The following is a 23,126-nucleotide window of genomic DNA, read 5'->3' as shown; positions in this document are numbered from 1 at the left end:
TATCTAATTGAATCTTCAAAATACCTGATGGAGTATTAATATTTCCTGGTATGGGAGATGGGGGGTGCCGAAGCTCATGCAGTTCAAATAATATGCTGGTTAAAAAAAATTGTGAGCCAAATACTACATCTCTGCTCCACCCCAGCTGGTTTTTCTTTTTCTTTCTTTCTTTCTTTTTTTTTTTTTTAACCTAAACGAGTTCTCTATTGGGAGAGCTCTCAACAATCTCTTGGTAACAGACAATTGTTTATAACGCCTTTCTCTTCCTTGGCAATGTAAATTAAAATGTCAGCTTGAAGAAATGTCTCGGAAAGACACCAGGAAGAATTATGAAGAGAGCTAAATTAATCAGAGAAGAGGAATAAATGACTTTCAACATGGAGCACTCGTCATTGTTGGTGTAAAACAAAATCTTGGCGGAATAAAAAGACAATGGAAGAGTCGAGATAAGCAGATGGCACTCCAACCCGGTGAAGCGCGTAGGGAACCCACCTCTGCAGTTGAACCTTGGGCAATACCTTTCGTGATGAGTGGCATTGCTAGGCAACAGGCCTCCACACAGACAAATACTACTCAGAGCTGTGCCCTGCTTCCTTCGCTGCAAATAGAAGGCAATGTGCCCCATTTGGATGCTGTCAAGGTATAACAAAATAGAGTTCCAAGAGAGACACAGAAGGCAGAATATTGTATGGTTTTATAGCTATGAAATTCTAGAATAAGTAAAACTGTCATGACAGAATGCAGATCAGGGGTTGCTGAGACCCAGAATTGGTAGAAGGGACCAATTTCAGAGACTCAAGGGAACTATCACAGGTCATGGAAATGTCCCCTATCGTAAACGTGGTCATGGTTACATGGGTCTATACACTTGCCAAGATGCATTCAGGGGTATAATTAAAATTGCTGAATTTTATTGCATGTAGATTATATCTTAATAAAGCAAAATTTTAAAATATATGTAATTACCTGGAGTAGCATTTCTTCAGTTCTTTTATTCCTGATTCAGACCAGGCAAAATTTGGTGACTCTTTAGCAATAGAAAGTAAGTGCAGCTTTAGAGCCCGAGAAGTTATGTAAAAGAACAATAGCTGCAGCCTAAACCCAGCGTGAGCTGGCAAGACATCTGGGTGAATTCTATCCAAGATACAGCTTTAGTCTCTCGAGGTCTCTGGACACCCAGAAAGTGGGTCGTCTTTCAGAATATCTGCGTCACTGTGAGAAGATGTTAGTAAATCAAAGACCAGCTGGATTTGTTCTGAAATGTAACAAAATACTTACTTGCATGGAGGTACTATTAATCCTTCCATTCACTGGACAGGAGGATGGGTTGGCTCCTTCTCGATTGCTTTTGCTGTTATCAACATTTGATGTTCCTTTGGTAGAGGATTATATTGAAGCAGTAAATCTGAACTTTGGAAAAACAGAGATTGTACACCTGCCAGGTTCCAAATCTGAAAATTCTGATATTAAGACTAATAGCAAGCATTTTTGCAAAATGAACTGGAGCATTGAAACAATTACTTTAACTATAAAATTATTTTTGCCAAAGATATTGTTATTAAAGAAAAACCATTGTTCTAGACTGGATTCTTCAGATAATTCTACCTTTGGCAAGAAGTAACAGAAAACCAACTTAAATGGGTTTAGACAATAAGGGCATTCACTGGCTCTTATGTCTGGAATTGTAGTCACAGTGGGGTTCCAGGTTGACCAAACCAGGGTCTCAACAATCTCATCAAACCTGCATTTTCCCCTCTATCCACACTGCTGATGGAGCAGCTTCATCCTAGGACAGGTCCCCTCGTGGTACAAGGTGGCTCCTGAGATCCTACCATTTCTTCATTCATTGGAGAGGGTGGGGTCCTTCAGGAAGTTCTGGCTTAAGAGCAATGAAGGACTTTCCCATGAATCCTTCTCTCACTGGTGCAAACTGGTCCACATTGGATCACATGCCCATTTCTCATTGGTTCAAATTGGGACAGATGTCCAATCAAAGAATAGGATTATCCCTGGATAACCAGGCCTACCCTACAACTGGAAGCAGAGTCAGTTCACCTGAGAAAATGAGTTGATTGTGTGTATGTGTGTGTGTGTGTGTGTGTGTGTGTGTGTGTGAGTGAGTGTGTGGTGGTGTCAGTTCTATTAAGAGAAAAGGGCAGTAATGCCAAGAATAATACAACAATTAGGTACACTCCTGTTATTTTAAATCCACTTTTAAAGTGTTCTATTTTTTGTTACAAAAGTAATGTGTGTTATTTTTAAGAGAATATTTATAACCAAAAAGAAAAGTTAAACCTGCCCAAATCTTACTATCTCATAAGGACCATGAATGAAGTGATAAAAACATACTTTTAATTAATAAAATAAGTATTATGTTCTATAGACTGCAGGCACAAGATAGCATAATGAAGTGCAGACTTTAGTATTGTTTAGATATTAACGTCCACGGCTGCTTTCACACTCTGGCAAAGTTAAGCAGCCAACTGAGAATTAATATCCTGCAAAACCAATATACCATCTTGCCATTCTTTGTCATCACCCTCTGACATGGTGACTCAGTGCTCAGGGATGACCAGACATCTGCTTAGGAAAAGGTGACATCTATAGAGCAAAGGCAAGGGCAGGAGACACTCCATCGTCGTGTCACTAAGGGAGAGTCACAGACCATGAAGGATTGAAAAGTCTGCAGAGGTGCTTGAAGGTCGTTATCTGGGAAACCCGTGATGCGCGTTTCCCTTCCACTCCAGGATGTTGACACTGGGCCTGAGTGAAAGTGACTTGGTCAGAGTCTTCTCTTGCAGATAGAAGTCATGGCTACAGGCAGAAAGTAAGGCTGGAGAGCAGATGGACGACGGCCCACATCAAATGGTTAGCAATACCTCTGTGTGCGTTGGGTGGACAGCAGTGCCAAGGTGGAGACAAGAGACCCCCCATGGACTCCTGAGAGAGAAGAGTCAGGACCCACACCAACTGACCCAACCAAGTCTGAGCTGTGGGACAGCCGGAAGTGAAGGAAGGAAGCCAACAAAAGTCAGTCCTGCGACTTCCACGGAGGAGAACCGTCCTGTCCTGGGTGGTTCAGTCCTGAATTTCAAGATCTGCAAAATCTAAATGATTTGAGCCAAACCTAAATTATCTAAATTCTTTTAGCCGATTTTAACCTTTTTTATTTAAATAAAGGATTTTTTTTTTATCAAGTGCACAGTGTCCTTCTTGAAAAGTCTGTAGAAATGACCATCAACTGGAAAGAACTTGTGTGGAATAAAAGTTTCCTCTCTAGTCAGCAGCACTGGGTGAGGGTTACAATCAGGGACATTTCTAATCACCTGGTGTGGAATCCTGGCTCAGCTATCTTTCTGCTATTTAATCTTTAATGTTCTAAGATTTGTTTTCTTATTTATAAAATCAGGTTAATAAAAGTACTAATTTTACAGGGCTTTGATGAGAATTGAATGAAACCATCCATGTACTTAGTCTAGAAACTAACGAGAGTTTCACGCTCCCTAGCTATTACTATTTTCATGTGGGCAATGAGTAGAAACTCTTTGTGAAAAGCATTTTGATAATAAACCATATGATGATATATTGTTGTAATACACAAGTTCTTGTCTGCCACATGGATATTCCTGCCTTATTTTTGGAGCCATAAACAAGGCAAAGGTAGATAAAGAAAAATCCCTTTGGGGTTCTTAACATTTAGAAGGTTAGCCAAGGAACATTTTACTGGGCATTGTAGTAATTAGGATCCAGGTCAATTTGATGTTGAAACAAGACACCCAAGAAATATAGTGGGGGAGGGGGAGATGGACAAGCACTTTTCTCTCTAACATGTGCCCTAGAGGTGAGTGGGCCAGCTCTGGCAAGTCGGGTCTGCTCCACGAGGTGCCCTAGGACTCAGGTCCCGGTGATCTTGTTGCTCCATCATCACACGCAGTGGGCTGTGTCGCTGAAGCTCACCACCATGTTCTTCCATCCCAGGAAGCCAAAGACTGTAAGCGAGGGAGGGGCAAGCTGTTTCCAAGGGGTGAAACTTGGAATGTGTGTTCATGGTGCCCATGACCAATTCATTGTTGAGGTCTTAGTCTCAGAACAACCATCATTGAAAGAGAAGATAGAAAAAGACTCTAGCTAGCATCCTTGTGCCCAGCTAAATTCCATGGAGTCATTACTGTAAGAGAGAAGGAAAGAATGGAGGGTGGAATCCTTTAGCAGCCTTCCATGAGTATCCTCGTGGAAACAACTATTGTCTTGTCGACTCTAATACATTGATTTTAAGGTGATCATTTTATGTTCCAAGTAAGAAAAACCCATGCTCTTTAAACTGATGCATTACTTTCTTATAAGTTCATTGGTGAGACACATCCCAATTAAGTGTTTTAAATGCACAGGATGGAGGGGAGAATGTGGCTTGGTATACCATTCATTTTCCGTCTTCCGCTGTATGTGTGAGACTTTGCCTGGCACAAACATAGGCATGAGATAGCAAGCTTTGGTTGACACATTGACTGCTTTATGATGTTTAGGATGATTGATTGACAGGGCCCATCAGTGTGGATGTGCTCTAAGTCAAGTTCTTGTGACAGCTGGTAGAGGGACTTGATGTGCCTAGATTTACATTCCTTCTGGGCCAGATTTCAAGTTGAGTAAACAGACAGGAAAGGCCCTGCCTTTAGGAGCCTGGGTTCTTGCTTAAAAGAAGGACCACAACTGAAGGCTGTACTCTGGGGGAGCTGGTATGGCCCAGGCACTTGGCTTCTTTTTTGGGAGGTACCAGGGGCACTCGACCACTGAGCCACATCTCCATCCCTATTTTGTATTTTATTTAGAGGCAGAGTCTCACTGAGTTGTTTAGCACCTTGCTTTTGCTGAGGCTGGCTTTGAACTCACCATCCTCCTGCCTCAGCCTCCTCAGGCCCTGAGAAGCTTCCCGAGTTGCTTCTAGATTTTGATGTTAAGCGAATGGGTTGAGCACCGGGCACTTTGCTTGGTGCCACACTGCAGTTCCTCACTCCCAGCTCCAGAGCTCCTGGATAGAGGAACAGACCCATAAGAGGAGCCCTGGTGGAGGTCTGAGGAGTGGAGCTAGACCTGAGGGTCATCATTTAATTCTGGGGGCAGACTAATAGCAGGACTGGGAAGGGCACCCAGGCAGAGGTACAGACTGTCCACCCACATGGAATGTGGACAGTGGTCGCTGTGAGCAGTTGCACTGGGACCCTTGTCAGACTGGACTGGAGGACAGCGGCCTTGCTCCTCTGCTGCATTTCCTATGCAGAGCCTGTATACAGCAGCCAGCAACTGCATTTGCTGAATTGAATTGAGGACAATACCATCTTCTGGATAGCCAAAAGGACATGAGCTGAATTTTCCTGGATCAAAAATATGCTAGCTTCCTATTGATAAAAGAAAGCAAAATAAGGTCCTTGATGCCTGTTCTTGGACTAATTCATTTGTCAAAGTAAGACTTGATGATTTAATATATAAAGAAACACTTGATTGGCTCACACTTGTTTGCTCTCGTTTTCCCTCAATACAATAAATGGACCCCAATCTTACTTTAGAACATGCCTTTTCTCCTTGTTGACTCAGAGCAGTTTAACCTAAGTATTGCAATTATCCTGAGAACAGTCTCAATTGGGAAACCTCTTCTCTGTGAATCTGACCCATTCCGAGTGCCGGAGGGCAAGCCTTTCCACACTCGGGTTGTAGATGTAATTAGGAAACAGCCCCGTCAGTTCAGTAGGATCCCTGGATTCTGTAGTTTGAATCTAGCTAGTAAAGCTCCTGCTGTTGCAGGTGCTTCTTGCTGCATATTGCCACTGAAATCTGCTTCTCTTACCCAGATCAACCGTCACCGGACGAGGAAGTTAGTAACCCGTCCTTTCTAGATCTGGTGAGAACCCCCCAGATGAGGAAGTGCACACTGATACTCATGTTTGCTTGGTAAGTTTGAGCTGTGACAGGTGTTAAAGCTGCTGTCGCTCCTACAACCCAGCACTCCCTCCAAGTCAGGCGAGGTTAGCGCTCACCTGCTCTTCCCTGATGTCTGTCAACGTCACTGCAGGTTCACCAGCGCCGTGGTGTATCAGGGACTGGTCATGCGCCTGGGTATCATCGGCGGCAACCTCTACATAGATTTCTTCATCTCGGGAGTGGTGGAACTGCCAGGGGCTCTCTTGATCTTGCTGACCATCGAGCGCTTTGGACGCCGCCTCCCCTTCGCAGCGAGCAATGTCGTGGCGTGCCTGGTCACCGCGTTCTTACCGGAAGGTAATTGTCCCTCACATTTGATTGGAAGCTGCTGAAGAACTAGAAAACCCTTAGATCCAAATACTCAAGTACAGGGAATCAATGGTTTTTAGGAACTGTGCCATTGCGTCATAATCTGGACACCAGGAAGCTTGGTGAGGTCACTCAATTTTCCCGATAATCGGTATAAAGTCTGAGAGAAGCGATGAGTTCTATAGAATTTTCTCTTCTCTCAATTTTTAGAGATTGATTGATGAAATAGCTGTCATGCTAATTCTAGCTCATAGTGTTTCCTTCTACTCCCCTCTGTCTGACTTCCTGTCGTGGTGCCGCTGACACTGTGTGACCTGCTTCCTGACCATCTGCCATACGCTGGCACCATGCTAAGCACTGAGGTGGTGGGTGACTCTGAGTGAGTCAGGACCCCCTAGGGGACACAGACACTTCAATGCTGTCACATTTCATTGTGATGAAGGAGCCAATGGGGTTATTTACAAGAGAGAGGCAGGGGAGGGGAGGAGAGGGGAGGGGAGGGGAGGGAGGGAGGGAGGGAGGAGGTGAAGGAGAGGAGCGAAGGAAAGGGGGAGGGAAGGGGGGAGGATGGAAGAGTGATGGATTGATCCAGGGGGGACCCTGAAAGTGGGAGCCAGGCATGTGTGAAGAAGGAAGCGCACCAGATACAGAGGAGAGGGGCAGTGTTTCCACAGTAGAGAACGTCTCCTAGAAATGTGAAAACCTGTGGGTTCAGGAACAAAATGTTCTTCGTTATCTCTGGAATCCAGGCAAGGAGGCCTGAGGACAGTCTAAGTCACCAGCATGACTGTCCCTGCAGGCTTGCTGGAAGTTGGCACTGTCTGGTGAGCCTTGGGAGTGGGCAAGGAGGAGGAGGAGGGGGAGGAGGAGGAGGGGAGGAGGAGGAGGAGGGGAGGAGGAGGAGGAGGGGGGGGAGGAGGAGGAGGGGAGGAGGAGGGGGAGGAGGAGGAGGGGGAGGAGGGGGGAGAGGAGGAGGGGGTCAAGGAGGAGGAGGAGGAGTGGGAGAAGGAGGAGGAGGGGGAGGGGGAGGAGGAGGCCAAGGAGGAGGAGGGGGGGAGGAAGATGAGGAGGAGGAGGAGGAGGAGGCCAAGGAGGAGGAGGAGGGGGGAGGAGGAGGGGGAGGGGAGGGGGAGGAGGAGGAGGCCAAGGAGGAGGAGGAGGAGTGGGAGAAGGAGGGGGGAGGAGGAGGCCAAGGAGGAGGAGGAGGAGTAGGAGAGGGAGGAGGAGGGGGAGGGGAGGGGAGGAGGAGGAGGAGGAGAGGAGGAGGAGGAGGGGGAGGAGGAGGAGGGGAGCAGAAGGAGGAGGAGGAGGAGGTCAAGGAGGAGGAGGATGGGGAGTGGGAGGAGGGGGAGGAGGATGGGGGAGGAGGAGGAGGAAGAGGAGGAGGAGGAGGAAGCCAAGGAGGAGGAGGAGGAAGAGGAGGAGGGGGAGGGGGAGAGGGAGGAGGAGGAAGAGGAGGAGGAGGAGGAAGCCAAGGAGGAGGAAGAGGAGGAAGAGGAGGAAGTCAAGGAGGAGGAAGAAAAGGAGGAAGAGGAGGAGGAAGAGGAGGAGGAGGAGGAGGAAGAGGAGGAGGAGGAGGAAGTCAAGGAGGAGGAGGAAAAGGAGGAAGAGGAGGAGGAAGAGGAGGAGGAGGAGGAGGGGAGGAGGAGGAGGAGGAAGAGGAGGAGCCCTCCTGACTACAACAGTTAGGATGAGGGCTATGAGGAAGGAGAAATGCTGAGGGCTCAGATGAAGTGTGGGCCTCTCCCATCTCTCCGGGGTGGGAGAGGAATTTCCTCTCAGAGGTGCTGTGAATGTAAATAGAGGAGAAAGCCAGGGATTGCAGCTGTCTCCCGATGTGGGATCAAGGGACCTAGATGACCTCTGACACCAAACACAACAAGGGCTGGAATGAGCAAGTCCTTTACTCTCCAGGATGAGGGGCGGTGGGTTGTCTCCTGGCCCTGGGTGCGGTGGGGGTTCCACAGAGGCTGGACTCTGGCGATCTTTGCTGTCTGCACAGGAGGCTCTTTCCTGGAGGATCATCCGTGGATCAGGAAAGACCATGGAGATTTTGCAAAGGTCCAAACAGTCTTGCATTCACAGGAGACTCCACTAACTGGGTGCAGGTTTATGAATTCCCATGACATCAGGTAGGCGCCCCTTGAATAAATTTGCAGAAAAGTCAATCATCAAAACAGAAAAGGAAAAAGATGTGTAAGTCCCCTGTCATGTGGGGATTTTTAAGGATAAGCAGAAACATGTTCCTCTTATTCCCTTGAGTGGATTGGGTTCCTTGGAGACACTGTAACAAAGTACCACACACTGGGTGGCTTGAAGCAACAGAAATTGTTTCCATGGCAGGGTTGGTTCCTCCCAGAGGCTCTGAGGGCACATTGGTCCCACGAATCTCTCCTGGGGCCGTTGCTGGCAACCCTCACCTTCTCCTGGCATGGCTCCACCGTGGGCCTCATCTTCGTGGGACAGTCTTATCTCTGAGCCGTCTTAACTAATCACATCTTAGGAAGACCCTATTTCCAAACATGATCACATTTTGAGGTTCTAGGTAGGCCTGGATTCTGAGGGACACTATTCAACTCGTTACATGGAGTCAACACACTCTGAGAGGTGAGGGAGCTGTATGATAGCTGTCTGTCAATATGCATCGATTTAATATTTATTAATTGAAGGCCACTCCACTAGGAGAGGGAGAGAGAGGTTAAGGAGATAGGTGTAATTCTCGACCACAAGGCTAAGTTGGAAGGGTGGAAAACGGACACATTTAGGAGTTCACTGCACTTTATATTTTACTTTGGTTTTGGGTTTATGTTTAAAATGTAGTTCCCGTCGCTGTGAAATAGAGATGAGGTGTTCATTGAAGGTGAAATTCAGAACTCAGGGAGAAAGAGTACTGATGTATAAGCGTGGCCCATCATTTCATGACATATACTTTGTCCTAGATTTTCTCTGATCCTCGAGTAATTGAGATGATTTCAAGGTGTGTTGCTCTCAACATGACCCCAGAAAGAGAGCATTCAAGACTCTTTGTCCATGGGGCACCAGTTTTGGACCCTCTCTTTTCAGGAGGGATCTCTCCCCCGCCCCCTGCACCTCTCTCTCTCTCTCTCTCTCTCTCTCTCTCTCTCTCTCTCTCTCTCTCTGTCAGCTTTTAAATAAAACGTTTTGCTCTTGGGAGAAAAAAAAAAGACTGTGTCCAAACCACACACAGTAGGTTAGGAATCAAGGTATTACACAGAGAACTGCAAATACAATCTTGAAGTATTTGAGATACTTGGTCTGTTCAGTTTTCTTTTGTAGATACGACTTCCCAGCTGGGGCTTCAGTAGTGCTGTCTGCAGGACTGAGCACTACTTGCTCTTCGCCGGGGCACGTCTTATTTATATATTCTGCATAGTCGACTCCTTCAGTGGTCACATGTCAGTCATGGATGACTGGCAAGAATGAGTTTCAAATCCCTAAAGTGAGTTCCAGCTATGACAGAGGTTCTTTCCTGGAGTGGGCAGTCCTTCCAACTCAAAGGCACTTTCAGACTTGATTGCAAGGAACAGTCCAGTCCAGACTAGGAAGGCTTTTCTCTGGGCCGTTTTCTGATGTCACCAGTAGGTGGACAGCCCCCATGCAGAATGCTGATGAGCTGATTTTACAGAAATCAGCTTTAAAATTATCTCACAGAACACCCTTTAACCAACCCTCCCTCTGTGGAGCCCAGCTTTTCATGGCCTGAGAATAAAATTCTGGAAAGAGAAATTGTCTTTCTGGCTTTATCTTCATCTAAGACCCCTGCTTTAGACTCAGATTTCTGAACTGTAACCAAAGTCTGGAAGTTAATAGCTTTCTTTATCTATACCTGCCTGTCATCTTTAATTTGAGCTTACTTTGCTTACTATAAACCCAGCAGTGTGGGAAAGTCTTTCTGAAATGAAAAATTTTTCTACTTTTATCTATCTTTATGTAATTTACATATCTTTATTAGGACTTTTCACTAAATTTTATTCCAGAATTCAGAGCTGCTGGTACCTTCCAAAGAGAGTCAAAATCGTATTCTAAATTTTGCATCCTTTACTCAAGAAATGAGGTGTCACTCCCCAAAACTCTAGTTGCTTGACCAAGTCACCACTCGGAGAGGGGAATCTCTTTCTCTATGTCTTCAAATAACTCCAAGGAAGATGCACTGTAGTGTTCATTTTTAATGTGATTTTTGTTACTGACACCAAAACATGTCTATTTCTGCTCTAAAGTGAATTTAATAACATATTCCTGGGACACTTGAAGTTTTTCATGTGCATTCAAAATTTTTCACATGTGATTCAGACTTCCTAATAAAATGTTTTCTTTTCACTCTTCTCATTAATGAACAGTGGAGTGCCATAGGGACTTCTTTTGTACACATTTCCACAAAATCTCTGTTCCAGAGTAGTTTGAGTCTAAACTCCCTTGCTTGGAAAAGATCTGGGAGTGTTTCAGATCCAGGTTGGTGAGCAGGACATCAACTGGGAGCTCAACTTGATGGCATTTTCTGTTTTGTTGGGTTGACTATTTAAGTTAACTGCATAAGCTTTTTATGGTGTGTATGTGTGTGTGTGTGTGTGTGTGTGTGTGTGTTGATTTGGTTTCTTGGTTTTCACTTGGTTCTGTTGGCCACCACCTCAGTAGGTTTTTGAGCTCATGCAGGATAGAAATCAAACGTGACTCACAAAGAGAGGGATAGGGTCGTTTATTGCAATAGATTCACATGGAAAGCTGGCTTCCCCAGAGACAGAATGGCAAGGACAGAGACTCTGCCATTGTCCCACAGATAGAGTAGCAACAAAATCAAGGGGTTAGAGGTATATACACACTGGCCATCTTCGTGTGCCAATTTCATGTGATCACAATGTGCTTAAAAATGTGCAATGTTCCCCTGCACCTAGTACCTTTTAGCCTATAAATGCATTTAAATGAGAGTCTCAGTTACTTTCAAGCAAGCAGCTGTGGTCAGCTCCCCTGCTTGTCTTGAACAGTGGATGTGGCTGGAAATGGCATCCTGCCACTTATCTTAAACATAGAACCTGCTGTCCTTTCTACAGTCACCAACCAGACTACAGTCGTGCTGTATGCTACCTCCTTTCTACCCAACAGCTCCACCCTCAGTTATAAACCTAAATTGGAATTGAACTCGTCACAGGACTCGGTTATAGAGCAATCTCGATTTAGTAAAAAGAAGCCCCTGGCTTATACCGAATGTGGATCTGGGAGTTATTTCCACGGTGGCAGGTGGCCTTCTCCAGTGCAGCCTGAGAGCCGCGGGAGGTGGCCCCATCAGGCTGGGACCCAGGGAATCTGGGCCAGAGCTCCTACTTTCCGTTCCCAGCAGCACCTGCTCTTGGAAGGACGGGACTGGAATGAATTTCCGAGTCCCCCTCCCTGGGCTTCATGAAAAAGCGCAGCCTAAACAAAACACATGTTTACCACCATTCTGTGCCAGAGCAGATGGTGGCCCAGCAAATCAGCTCCGATAACCCTCGCTCCCTGGTGTGACTATTGATGTGACAGCCACAGGTGTTCTGTCTGGGAAGACAAGAAATATACTAGGAAGTGCTCCTCAGGCCATTTGCAGTTAAATTGCAGTAAAGACGCAATCTGGACTCTCAGCCCGTGTTTTCCTCTGCTTGCTCTCCTGGAAATGGTTTTACTGAGAGAGTTTTAGCATTTGTTTGTTTATTTGGTTGAATAGTCTCTGGAAAGAACACACACAACTCTACTGAGCTTGAGCCTCTTGTTTCATTCCCCTCATTCAAGACTACTTTTCTACTAAAACTAAACTAAGGTGACGGTGACGGCTCCATGTTCAAAGACGCTGGGCAGCCCCGCTTGGCTTTGGAGAGCAGCAGCTCTGGTCTTGTTGGTGCAGTCACAGATCCTCATATCATGGCCTCTAGGAAAGGGAAACGTGAATTGCACAACTCTTAAGAAATTTAGAGCACAGATATTTCAGGATTAGAATGATGAATTCCTCTGCCCTTAAAACTAAAGAAAGAAAATGTGTAATAGAGAATGTTTAGCATTTCCCAGATTTTCTGGGGAGGAAGAGGGAGTTTCTTCACATAGCTACAGCAACCTTAAATGGTCCATTTTAAAATGGGTGAACCCACTGGCTTGTAAGGATGTGGTTCCTCCTGGATGATTTCTTGGAGGAAGTAGCATGATTGGGGATGAGGATGACAATGAATGGCCTATGCCTTAGGGATGACACTCAGCTTAGATGTCCCCTTCCCAAGATCCCAATCCTCAAAGCCTTGCTACTCTCTAAAACCAAGGTAGTTCATGAGAATTTTCCTGGTTTGTTCAGAGAGAGCACAGCTGAGTGAGCACCTGACTGTGATAATGTTTTCAAGGGCACAGTGAGACTGCCTTCCAGACCAAAGGACAGTGGGCTCCTGCTCTCTAAGAGGACACTACAAGGAACATTGGTTCCATGTAGTAACCACTTGACAAGTGGCTCTAGAATTGTATTTCTATAATCTAACCCTGCTCAGAACAGCATCTCTAACACCAAAATGTTAGCTACCATCCTAGTTGTTATTTTAAAATTTGTCTGCAGTATTAGAAGATTTTTTTATTTGTGCTTAAATTAGCAAAGACTTAGGCAGCAAAGACTAAGCCAATGCCTCTGTCATTCTGTCAAATGTTCATGAATCAGACCCCTAACTCCATGTTCTGTGCTTGCAGGGACGGCATGGTTGAGGACCACCGTGGCTACCCTGGGACGACTAGGGATAACCATGGCCTTTGAAATAGTTTATTTGGTGAATTCAGAATTGTACCCAACAACATTACGGTAATTCCAACACATGTGTCCTATTTCTCCTAATTAACTGCAGCCAAATGTTCCTTTAGCCTGGTGCTCTGTCGGCTGGGATGAGCTCATCCAGCAAAGAGATAAGCTCTGAGTTCCATCTGCTTTCTGTATTGCTACCTGCCACCTGTGTGATAGACCTGTCCCCCATTAAAATGACCTTATCCACAGCTATGGCTCTGTGAACAGGACACAGCTTGGACATAGCTTGGAACTGGAACCACTTGGTGCCCTTTCTTTGAAGGCGGGCTCAGCCTGCCCTTGCGGCACCGCCCTGTGCCCAGGCTGTGGTGTCTCCTCTGAGCTCAGTGCAAGCCTTGCTCCTGTGAGCAGCTGGTTATTGAAGGACATTCAATGGTGCACATGGTGTCGGGCAAACCGGCCTCCTTGGCTGGAGAAATATCCCAATGGGCACATCTTGCAGTCAAGCAAGGGTACCAAGGTGGCACGTGTGTCACGGAGCAGGCCAGCTAGTGAGCTGCTGATGAATGAAGGTCACTCCACCAACACTGCAGCTTCCTCACGACCCTCGCTGGGAAGCACTCAGCAAGGAAAGGGCTGGAGTGCAAGAGAATAGCTGTTTTCAGAGTTAAAAACGGTAGAAATGGAAAGTGTGGCCACGATTTCTCTGCTGTTTAATATGTCTGAATATTATAATTATCTTGATTTTTTTTTAAATTTGAATGCTTTTCACTTAAAACCATTTTTCATTCTGCAGAAACTTTGGGGTTTCGCTCTGTTCGGGTTTGTGTGATTTTGGGGGAATCATAGCCCCATTTCTGCTCTTCCGACTGGCAGCCGTGTGGCTAGAGCTACCTCTGATCATCTTCGGTAAGGACTCTGTTACGTGGTGCCCGAAAGGGCTTCCTCCGTCTGTGTTCTTTGTATTAACAGAAGCTGCAGTGGCCACGAGGTTTGATGTTGATGACATCTGGTAATCATAATATAATAATAAAATGTGAAATCCTAAAAGCTTTTAGTTTTCTTTATATGGAAGAGTGGAGGTAAAAGGAGATCCTGTCAGCCTTCTTCTTTAGTTCTGAGTTAAAATTAAATACTGCAAAACTCTTTTATGATTTATGATTTAAAAATCAGCCTGAAGATTGTGTGTTTTTAAATGTTTGACATCTGTCAATATCACATCTTATTTGGCTGTGATCTAAAGAGGCTGTTCTGAAAGAGCAGGGGACACAGACCTCCTCCACATACACTGTAACTTCCTCCACGTCCCTCAAGTCCACGCCTCCTTCCCAGTCCTCATGGATCCTGTGCAGCCACCCAGCCCTGTCTGGGGAGGGACCTCAGGCCTCGGGCAGGGTTTCTCCAGGGCTGTTCCATCTGTCCTGCCAGACCTCACGCCTCTCTCTGTGCTCTGCAGCAGTCAGGACACAGGATGGCCCTTTCTTACCCTGCCCTTCCTCCGTCTCCACTTCCTTACTCTAGGGAGGGAATGTTGCTCATTTGTTGCTCAATACAGATACTGAGTTCCTGAGACACACATTCTCTCATGCAAAACTCCCCTGACAGACAACCAGCTTCTGACCACATGATACCAATGAGCTTAATACAAGATCATTTCAAATTATTTAATGGGATTTGATAATCAAATTCAGGGTTAATTCTGTGGCCATCATGAAAGAGCAAAGAGGGGATCATTGTCCCACAAGGTCAGAGTGGTCTGGGAGACGACTCAGCCTAATCTTCCGAGACTACAGCCCAGCCTGCAGACCAGAGCTGCCCCAGCTGGCACCGGGGCTGGGGGTAGGCCCTTCCCCCCAGAGCTGGCTGGGGAGAAGCTATGTTTCTAAAAATCCAAACAGTCGAGCCTGATAAATGTTGAAATCCCCGGAGGAGCACACCACAGGGATGCTGGCCCTTGGAGTCGACCACAGAAAGCTGGGAGGACGGAAGTCATGTCCAGGCTGTGGTCTGGAGATGAGAAGAAATGACACATGTGGGCTGTGCTCCAGGCCATGGGAAGGCCCAGGGCAAGAGGAAGACGGTGTCCTCTAGCCCCAGGACGTTAAAGGATAGAGTCCAGAGTGTGCCTTGGGGCCTGAAGGGAACTGTCACCAGGGGAAGACAGGTCACAGAAGGTCTCCTCAGAAGTGTGGAGGCTTTGTTCTGTATCCAAACAGCAGTGAGAAGCTACCACAAAGCTTTACATGGGGTGACACAGCTAGATTTGCATTTTGGAGATGGGACTCTGATGGCAATTGTCAAATGAATTGGAAGGAAACGGTGCTACTGGAGAGATGATGGAAAGAATGTCGTGGTTTAGGGAGAGACCTTTGTGACCTGGTCTAAGCAGAAGCTGGCAGAGGGAGGGAGAGGAGCAGACGGACGCAAGAAGCACTGGGAGCCAGATTGGCAGGCAGGACAGTGGACAGGGTCAGCAGAGCAGCGGAATGGCAGCCCACACCCCCAGGGGAAACCACAGACCAGAAAGGCACAGAGTCAGTCCGCAGGAGGCCGTGTGACAAGGGGATCCTGAAAGTATCCAAGTCAAAATGTTGAGAACCCAGGACACCTGGTGTCAGCAAGCCCAGAGGAGGCCTGTGGACTGGGGAGGGGGATTTGGGAGCATCTGAGCACAGATCACCAGTGAGGCTGGGGGAGTGACTGGGAACTAGGACACCGGAGATGCGGAGGGGTGTGAGAGGAGAGGAGGAGAAACAGGCAAGCGGGGAAGGTGGGAGTCTCGCAGGGTGGGTACGAGCAAGATCCACCAATAAGGCCCAGAAGCAGCCCCACTGGATCTGGGGAAGGAGGCAATTGGGGACCTGGCTGGAGCAGGGCCAGGAAGGGCCCAGGGCAGAACCCAGATTGAACGGCGTGAGCTGCAGTCTGAGAAACGTGGTATGTTGGAACTGGCTCCTGATGGCTCAGCAGGGCCACACGTGATGTCTTCAAGAATTACGTGAGCCAATCTTTAAATACAGCCGTCATTTAAAAACACAGTAGGTAAAATACATTGAACACAGGGATAATACATACACAACAGCTCCTGATTCATTTTCCTGTGTGTGTTCTGAGGGTCACTGACAAGGACCATTTCTTTGTGCTGGAAATACCACAGAATGGGGGTTACTGTCCACTTCCTCCCAATGCTGCGTTCAGGGAGGGCATGCTGGCAGCTGGAAATAGCCAGGGTGAGGGCATTTACACCATGGAAATGGGCAAAGCTACGAGCCAGGGCTCTATTTTCCAGAGCTGGTTGTTAAAAATTCGGCAGCACACCACTGGGATATGAGGAAGTGGTGCTTCTTGATGTTTCAAGAATTTGGGCTCCAAAGGGCAGAGAAGGGAGGATGGCCACGGTGAAGTTGAGCCAGCTCTTGGAAGGTGAGGGTTCGAGCGCGTTCCAATGCTCCCACCAAGAGGTCGAAGGTGCTGGAGTGAGTACCCTGGTTAGTCGGCAAGAAGTCAAAACAACAGACACAGGGGCCTTGCCATCGGGCAGAGGCGGGACCGAGTCTTAGAGTGTCACGCGATGGAGTCGAGAGGATGCTATTAAGCTGTGGCCTCAGGAGCGGGTGGAGGCATCCCTGTCTGGTGGCTGTTTCCTGTGGAGCAGTGAAGCCCCATAGTCAGGCACCACACCAGGGCGCCCGGTCAGCGACCCACACCGCGTAGGAAGGAAGTCCCGTAGGATTGTATCTCCTGGTGACATCGCCATCTTAGTAGACAGCAGTGAGGTCACCTAAAGACACTCCCCAGGACCCGGCCCTGTTGTTAAATGACACGTAACTGTGGTTGTTAGCTGACGGATGGACAGGTGCCTTCAGGGGGTGCAGGGAGCCAGGTGCCCCCAGGGCTGGGGGAAGGTGGGGAGCTGCTGGGGCAGCAGAGTGCTGCTGCTGTCAGGAGCCACTGAAGATCAGTGAGTGTGGCAGGCGCATCTCCCGTGTCCCCAGCAGTAATGCCTCTCTCTCTTGCACAGGTGTCCTGGCATCCGTCTGTGGTGGCCTCGTGATGCTTTTGCCTGAAACCAAGGGCATTGCCTTGCCAGAGACAGTGGACGATGTGGAGAGACTTGGCAGGTATGGTTCAAAATTGAAAACCTCTCGAGCATGCTACAGGGATACTGCCACATCGATGTTCATAGCAGCACAATTCACAATAGCTAGACTGTGGAACCAACCCAGATGCCCTTCAATAGATGAATGGATAAAAAAAATGTGGCATCTATACACAATGGAGTACTATGCAGCAATAAAAAATGACAAAATCATAGAATTTGCAGGGAAATGGATGGCACTAGAGCAGATTATGCTTAGTGAAGCTAGTCAATCCCTAAAAAACAAATACCAAATGTCTTCTTTGATATAATGAGAGCAACTATGAACAGAGCAGGGAGGAAGAGCAGGAAGAAAAGATTAACATTAAACAGAGACATGAGATGGGAGGGAAAGGGAGAGAAAAGGGAAATTGCATGGAAATGAAGGGAGACCCTCATTGCTATACAATATTACATATAAGAGGTTGTGAGGGGAATGGGAAAATTAACAAGGAGAGAAATGAATTACAGTAGATGGGGTAGAGAGAGAAGATGGGAGGGGAGGGAGGGGGGATAGTAGGGGATAGGAAAGGTAGCAGAATACAACAATTACTAATTGGGCATTATGTAAAATTGTGGATGTGTAACCGACGTGATTCTGCAATCTGCATTTGGGGTAAAATTAGGAGTTCATAACCCACTTCAATCTAAGGTATGAAATATGATATGTCATGAGCTTTGTAATGTTGTGAACAACCAATTAAAAAAATAATAAAAAAAAAGAAAAGAAAACCTCTCAAACAAAAACAGCATGTTATTTTTTATGTTTATTTAAATTTTTGGTAGTGTGGATTGAACCCAGGGGTGCTTTACCACTGAGCCACACCCCCAACACGTTTTATTTTCTATTTTGATTCGGGGTCACAATGAGTTGCTTAGGACCTCACTAAGTTTTGGAGTCTGGCCTTAAATTTACAATCCTCCTGCCTCAGCCTCCTGAGTTGCTGGGATTATAGGCATGCACCACCATGTCCTGTTTAAAAACAGAATTTGAAACCATCGGGGAAAAGAAGTGAGGTCTGTCTGTATGGAGTGACATAGGAAGCTTCTCAGGGTTCACACAAAGTGAAGCATGCACAATGTTACAGTTTTGATTAAAAACTAAACCTATATAGCAATCCCTCCCTATAGCTATGTGGAAAGAGAGATGACAGACAAAAACAGATTGATAAGTAAATGATAGGCAAACAGAAATAGATAGACAATATAGATGATAGATACACAAGCAAATGGTTAGGTGGGTAAAAATAGACACATAGGTGATTGACAAATTATTGATAGATAACATGGATAATAAAGACACATAGATGATAGATACATAAATAGATACATGGATGGATGGATAGACATAGAGAGGAGTGAGAAAGAAAGAGAGACTGAGTTTTGGAGTGGGTTATTTAAATAGTATTCAGATTATACATTGATTAATATCCAACCAATATATAAATTTAAAGAGTAATATAAAAAATTTACATTGTACAAATTCTCATTTTCTCTCTTTAAAATTTTTCATCATAAAGAGGTACAAAATGTGAATATGATAATGTGTGGTGAAAAAATGTAAAACAATAATTTATACCCTCAAGGAGGGAAGTGGGCTGGGAAGACATGTGGGACAGAGGACAGTCTTTTATTACATCTGTAGTGTTAGGTTTTTGTTTTTTTTTTTTTCTCCTTTAGAACATGTGGTCTGGTATTATATGTGTAATTTTTAAAAAATGGTTAACAGCTAATTTAAAAATTAAAAATCAATCTTAATGACCCAGAAATTAAGTGTATAGACCTTTAAATTTTTTTTAAAAAATGTATCGACAATATTTATTTAAAAGGCCAAGTTTTAGGGCTGGGGATATAGCTCAGTTGGTAGAGTGCTTGCCTCGCATGTACAAGGCCCTGGGTTCTAGCCCCAGCACTGGCGCGCGCGCGCGCACACACACACACACACACACACACACACACCCTGAATTTTACTAAACTCTCCTTTGTTTGTTGAGGAGAGAGAAGCTGATGCGGGTGCAGCACCTGTGTGATCAGTGGTTTCACACATGCTGTTCCATTTAACATGCTACAGGATTCTGTGAAACAGCAATGTGTCCCCTGGCTGGGAAGTCAGCAGGTTTCCCACCCTTCAGGCACCAGGACCCGCCGTGCTCTCTGGTATACACCCGGGGCTCCCGGGCTAGGTTCACTTTAGCGGCGACCTGTTTGTGGCTTGTTTTGAGTCGTGAGATCCCTCCAGAGGCCAGGACAGTCCCCTCTTCAGATCCTGCTTTTAATCCGTCGCAGCTGCCCTCCCCCGAACTTCGTGTGGTCGAGACCAAATCGTAGCCATATTCCATTGGCTGCCTACTGACAGGACAGGCCAATCAGAAGGAAGGGGCGTTTCTGACAGGACAGGCCAATCAGAAGGAAGGGAAGGAAGGGGCGTTTCCCTCCAAGGAACCAGGAAGTACCTGCGCTGCCTGGGAGGCCGTTGTGCCTCTCCTTCCCCCCACCTCCCCACCCCCCCCACCCCCACCCCCCCCACCCCCACCCCCCCCCCACGGTACCGCCTGAAGTTAGGGGTGGGTGGGAGTTGGTCCTTGTGACACCACCATTTTGTAAAACAAAATTAAGTTAACGAAAGAAATGGGTTTAAAGTATTAAAACCCCAGAAGTCCTCCGGAGCCTTCTAAGACCCTAGGTTTGTATCAGGGTATGGGGACTGGGTCAGGAGCCAGGCTCCAATCCTGTCACCCCAGTCACAGCCATGCCAGAAGACCAGGAAAAAAGAGAATTCCAAGGAGGTCAACATGAAGAAGGGGAAAGTAGTGAGGAAGGAAATGGGCTTCCCTTAAAATAAGAGTTCACAGTGGAAGAGGAAATTCCCGTGGTCCATGTGCTCCTCACTCCCACGGGGATTATGGGTCAAAGGTGAGGCTGTGGGTGGCCTGTGTGTAGGTCCTTGAGGTCTCCGGTCTCCAGCACTCAGTGGGTGGATGCCTTCTTCATCAGATTCACTGCCTCACTAGTGACCACTCCATGCCAATATTCCAACAAGGGGACAGCATTCTCCTTGTGGTCCTGCCGCACTGGCTGGACCTGTTTAAATAGAGCGATGTGCTCTGCTTAATTCAGGGGTTTTCTAACTCATCAGGAAAAAAATACAGGAAGAGGGAGTCATCTGAGATCAGGATGCTTCAAGGACAGCAGTCATATTGAAATTAGATTACTGGGAGAGATGGGAAAATTACTGTCCAGTATTTTTGTTTGATAACTGATATATAAACATGAAGAATTATATCAACAAAAAATTTTGAGTTACACAGATTCTTTTTAATTTTTTATGTTTGTAATTTTTCATTAGAAGCTAGGTGAATGAATTCTATCTAGTCCCTACCCTTGAAGAGCAATCTATTGGAAGTATGATTTACAGTCCTATAAATTAAGCACATTGATTATGGCCTGTGATTATTTACTCTGGAACAAGACCACTTAGCACCAAATGACGGAAACCTGTTAGCATCTCCCTTCTAAAGCTGCAGCGAATTATTCTACCATTTCTGCTGCTTTTGTTCACATCAACAGCTCACTTCCAAGCCCTGCTGTGAGGTAGAAATTCACAAGGAAGCTACAGGCTATAATGCTAATGAACCACTCTGTAGGGTCCAAAAGCAGACCAAAAATCTCTTTTGTAACCTTTGAGTCAGGTTGTTAGGAGGTTTTTCTCATGAGTGGCTTTGATGAAAGCTATGTTCATGAGCGCTCCTTGTGTAGTCTTTCATGAGGACTGTATCTTTTCTCTGATGTTTCATAAGTTCATATTCTATCAATATCACAGGAAAAAGAAGACCCAGGTTTCCAGCGCTCACCTTTGAGGGCCCTGCAAAGCCCGCGGGAAGGAGCTGTCAGAAGACCACCCTCCTGGAGATGCAGAGCCTCTAGAGATGCACCTGCGTGTTCAGCTCCCTGGTGCGGCACGATCCAGTGTATTGAGTGCCATATGAATACGTTCAAACTATCCGAAGTATTTTTATATGATGTTGGATGAGTTAGGGTTTATCATGCTTTCAAAGTTTCTGGAAACATGTACTATGTGGCCCATTTAGCCAAGAGCTGTTAGGTACACAGTACTTTTTTTTTATTATTTTTTCCTGATGTTGGAGCAGCGGTCCCTGACTCTTACTGTTGAAGAGAAACAAGAGAAGCCTCTACCACGGATTCTTATAATAGCTCCATCAAAAATTCAGGATGAGCTGGACATGGAGGTACTTGTCTGCAATCCCAACAACTTGGGAGGCTGAGGCAGGAGGATCACACGTTCAAGGCCAGCCTCAGCAACTTAGTGAGATTCTGTTTGCAAATAAAATTAGAAAATAGGGCTGGGGACATAGTTCAGAGGTAAAGCACCCCTGGGTTAAATCCCTAGTACCACACACCAAATGCAGTCTGTGCAAACCAAGGATCTAGGAAAGTTGTACAGAAATGTGTTCATGAAATCCCACGAAGGGATGTAGCACCAAACTGAGTGTTCTGAGAGCAGGGAGGAGGAGGATGTGGGGATCCTCTCAACGAAGAGACTAGACTGAGGACTCGGGGCCACACGGGGCCCAGCCTGCGCCGTCTTTGTTCGCTGACGTTCCGGAAGCCATCCCAGCATGGACAGGTCAGCCGTCCCTCCTGTCCACCTCCTCTGCAGCATCTAAGGTTCCAGGCACAGTTAGGTCTCATTCCATAATAAGAACAGATCCACTGGACAATTTGGGGTTTGGCTCTGTTAGTTATAAAATCAGGTTTGGGTCCTGAGATGATTCAGGATATCTTTGGTCCTCCTTTAGTGGAACCTGGAGCCACAGATTTGTTCTTTATTCAACAAAACCCGTGGATTATGAGTCCCGGGGTCTTAGGGTTCTAAAAGTGAGGAGATATGTATTTTGCACCTGTGGGTTCAGTTGTGACGGTGCCTGTGGTAGAGAGTGGAACCCACAGACGGTTCTCCTTTCACCTTGGCACTCTGGGATTGTCCCGGGGAAAGCTTACGTTTTCATTAAAGGAAAGGTCATGCTAAAAAGAATTAGCAGCAGCTTTTTATAAATGACTTTATACTTATTAATAAGGGATTTGAACTTTCTTTTCTGTTATCCAGACTTTTGAAACCAGAAACTTAAAAAAGAAATATAGTGTTCTGCTTTGTGTGCTCCATCTGTTATACTTTCGGAGTCAGTATATATCTATGCCAGATTTCTTTCAGGAGAAACTTTGTGTGCACGGGTAAAATAGGTACCAAAGGGAAACCTTGCCAATGAAGAAGAACATTTCTCTGTGTGGACATACACATGTGTGATAGCACATAAGATGTGTGTGCTGATTCCAGAATAAACTCCTTAATCCTTAAAGCACAATCAGAATTGAGTACGAACGCTCACACTCAACCATGATGTCAGCACAGCCTTATGAGAACGTGATAATGCATTCACCCCGCACTCATGGACATTTGTGCTTTTAATTTTTTTTGGCACCTCTTTGCTGTAAGATGGCTGTTGCTTTTTGATACCATCACCACCTAGTTGTATCTGGAGGTGATATTTTTGTTTGGCAACAATAAAAAATTTTAAATTGTTTCAAGAATCCATTCTTTCTCTTCCTTTGGAACACGTGTCTCTGTAAAACACTGAAAGCATAAAAAACACATGCCAACCCGTGCTAATCAGTGATGGAAAACAAGCAGCCCACCTTCAACACGGGTTTCTTGTTCCTTTATAAGATCTTGACACCATCCCTACAATTAGATGTGACCCAGAGAAACATGCAGACTCTTGGCTGGTCTTGTATTACTCTTCCATTGCCCAGATCACACCATGATACACAGCTCTCTGCGTCCCCTGGGCTGGGCCAGAGTCAGTCATCAATAACAGATTTCATTGCTGGGAATAGAACCTGTTCTCCTGATTCCCCATACAGGGGGCAGCT

At 46.1% G+C, this 23,126-nt stretch overlaps 1 protein-coding gene across 1 annotated transcript in view; it reads left to right on the top strand.

The window, feature by feature from the left end:
- Slc22a3 (solute carrier family 22 member 3) overlaps positions 1-22,747 on the top strand; it is an 83,696-nt gene extending 60,949 nt beyond the window's left edge. The window contains exons 6-11 of the mRNA XM_077801759.1: positions 5,850-5,943; positions 6,065-6,270; positions 12,991-13,099; positions 13,836-13,948; positions 17,061-17,160; positions 20,998-22,747. Coding sequence (XP_077657885.1) covers positions 5,850-5,943; positions 6,065-6,270; positions 12,991-13,099; positions 13,836-13,948; positions 17,061-17,160; positions 20,998-21,034 — 659 coding nt within the window. The 3' untranslated portion in view covers positions 21,035-22,747. The remainder of the gene's footprint in view (positions 1-5,849; positions 5,944-6,064; positions 6,271-12,990; positions 13,100-13,835; positions 13,949-17,060; positions 17,161-20,997) is intronic.
- Positions 22,748-23,126: the final 379 nt, after the last annotated feature.

This window comes from Urocitellus parryii, chromosome 8, assembly GCF_045843805.1.
Source record: "Urocitellus parryii isolate mUroPar1 chromosome 8, mUroPar1.hap1, whole genome shotgun sequence".
Classification (NCBI taxonomy): Eukaryota; Metazoa; Chordata; class Mammalia; order Rodentia; family Sciuridae; genus Urocitellus; species Urocitellus parryii.
Note: the sequence above shows the minus strand (reverse complement) of the source record. Positions and strands in the feature narration are given on the sequence as shown.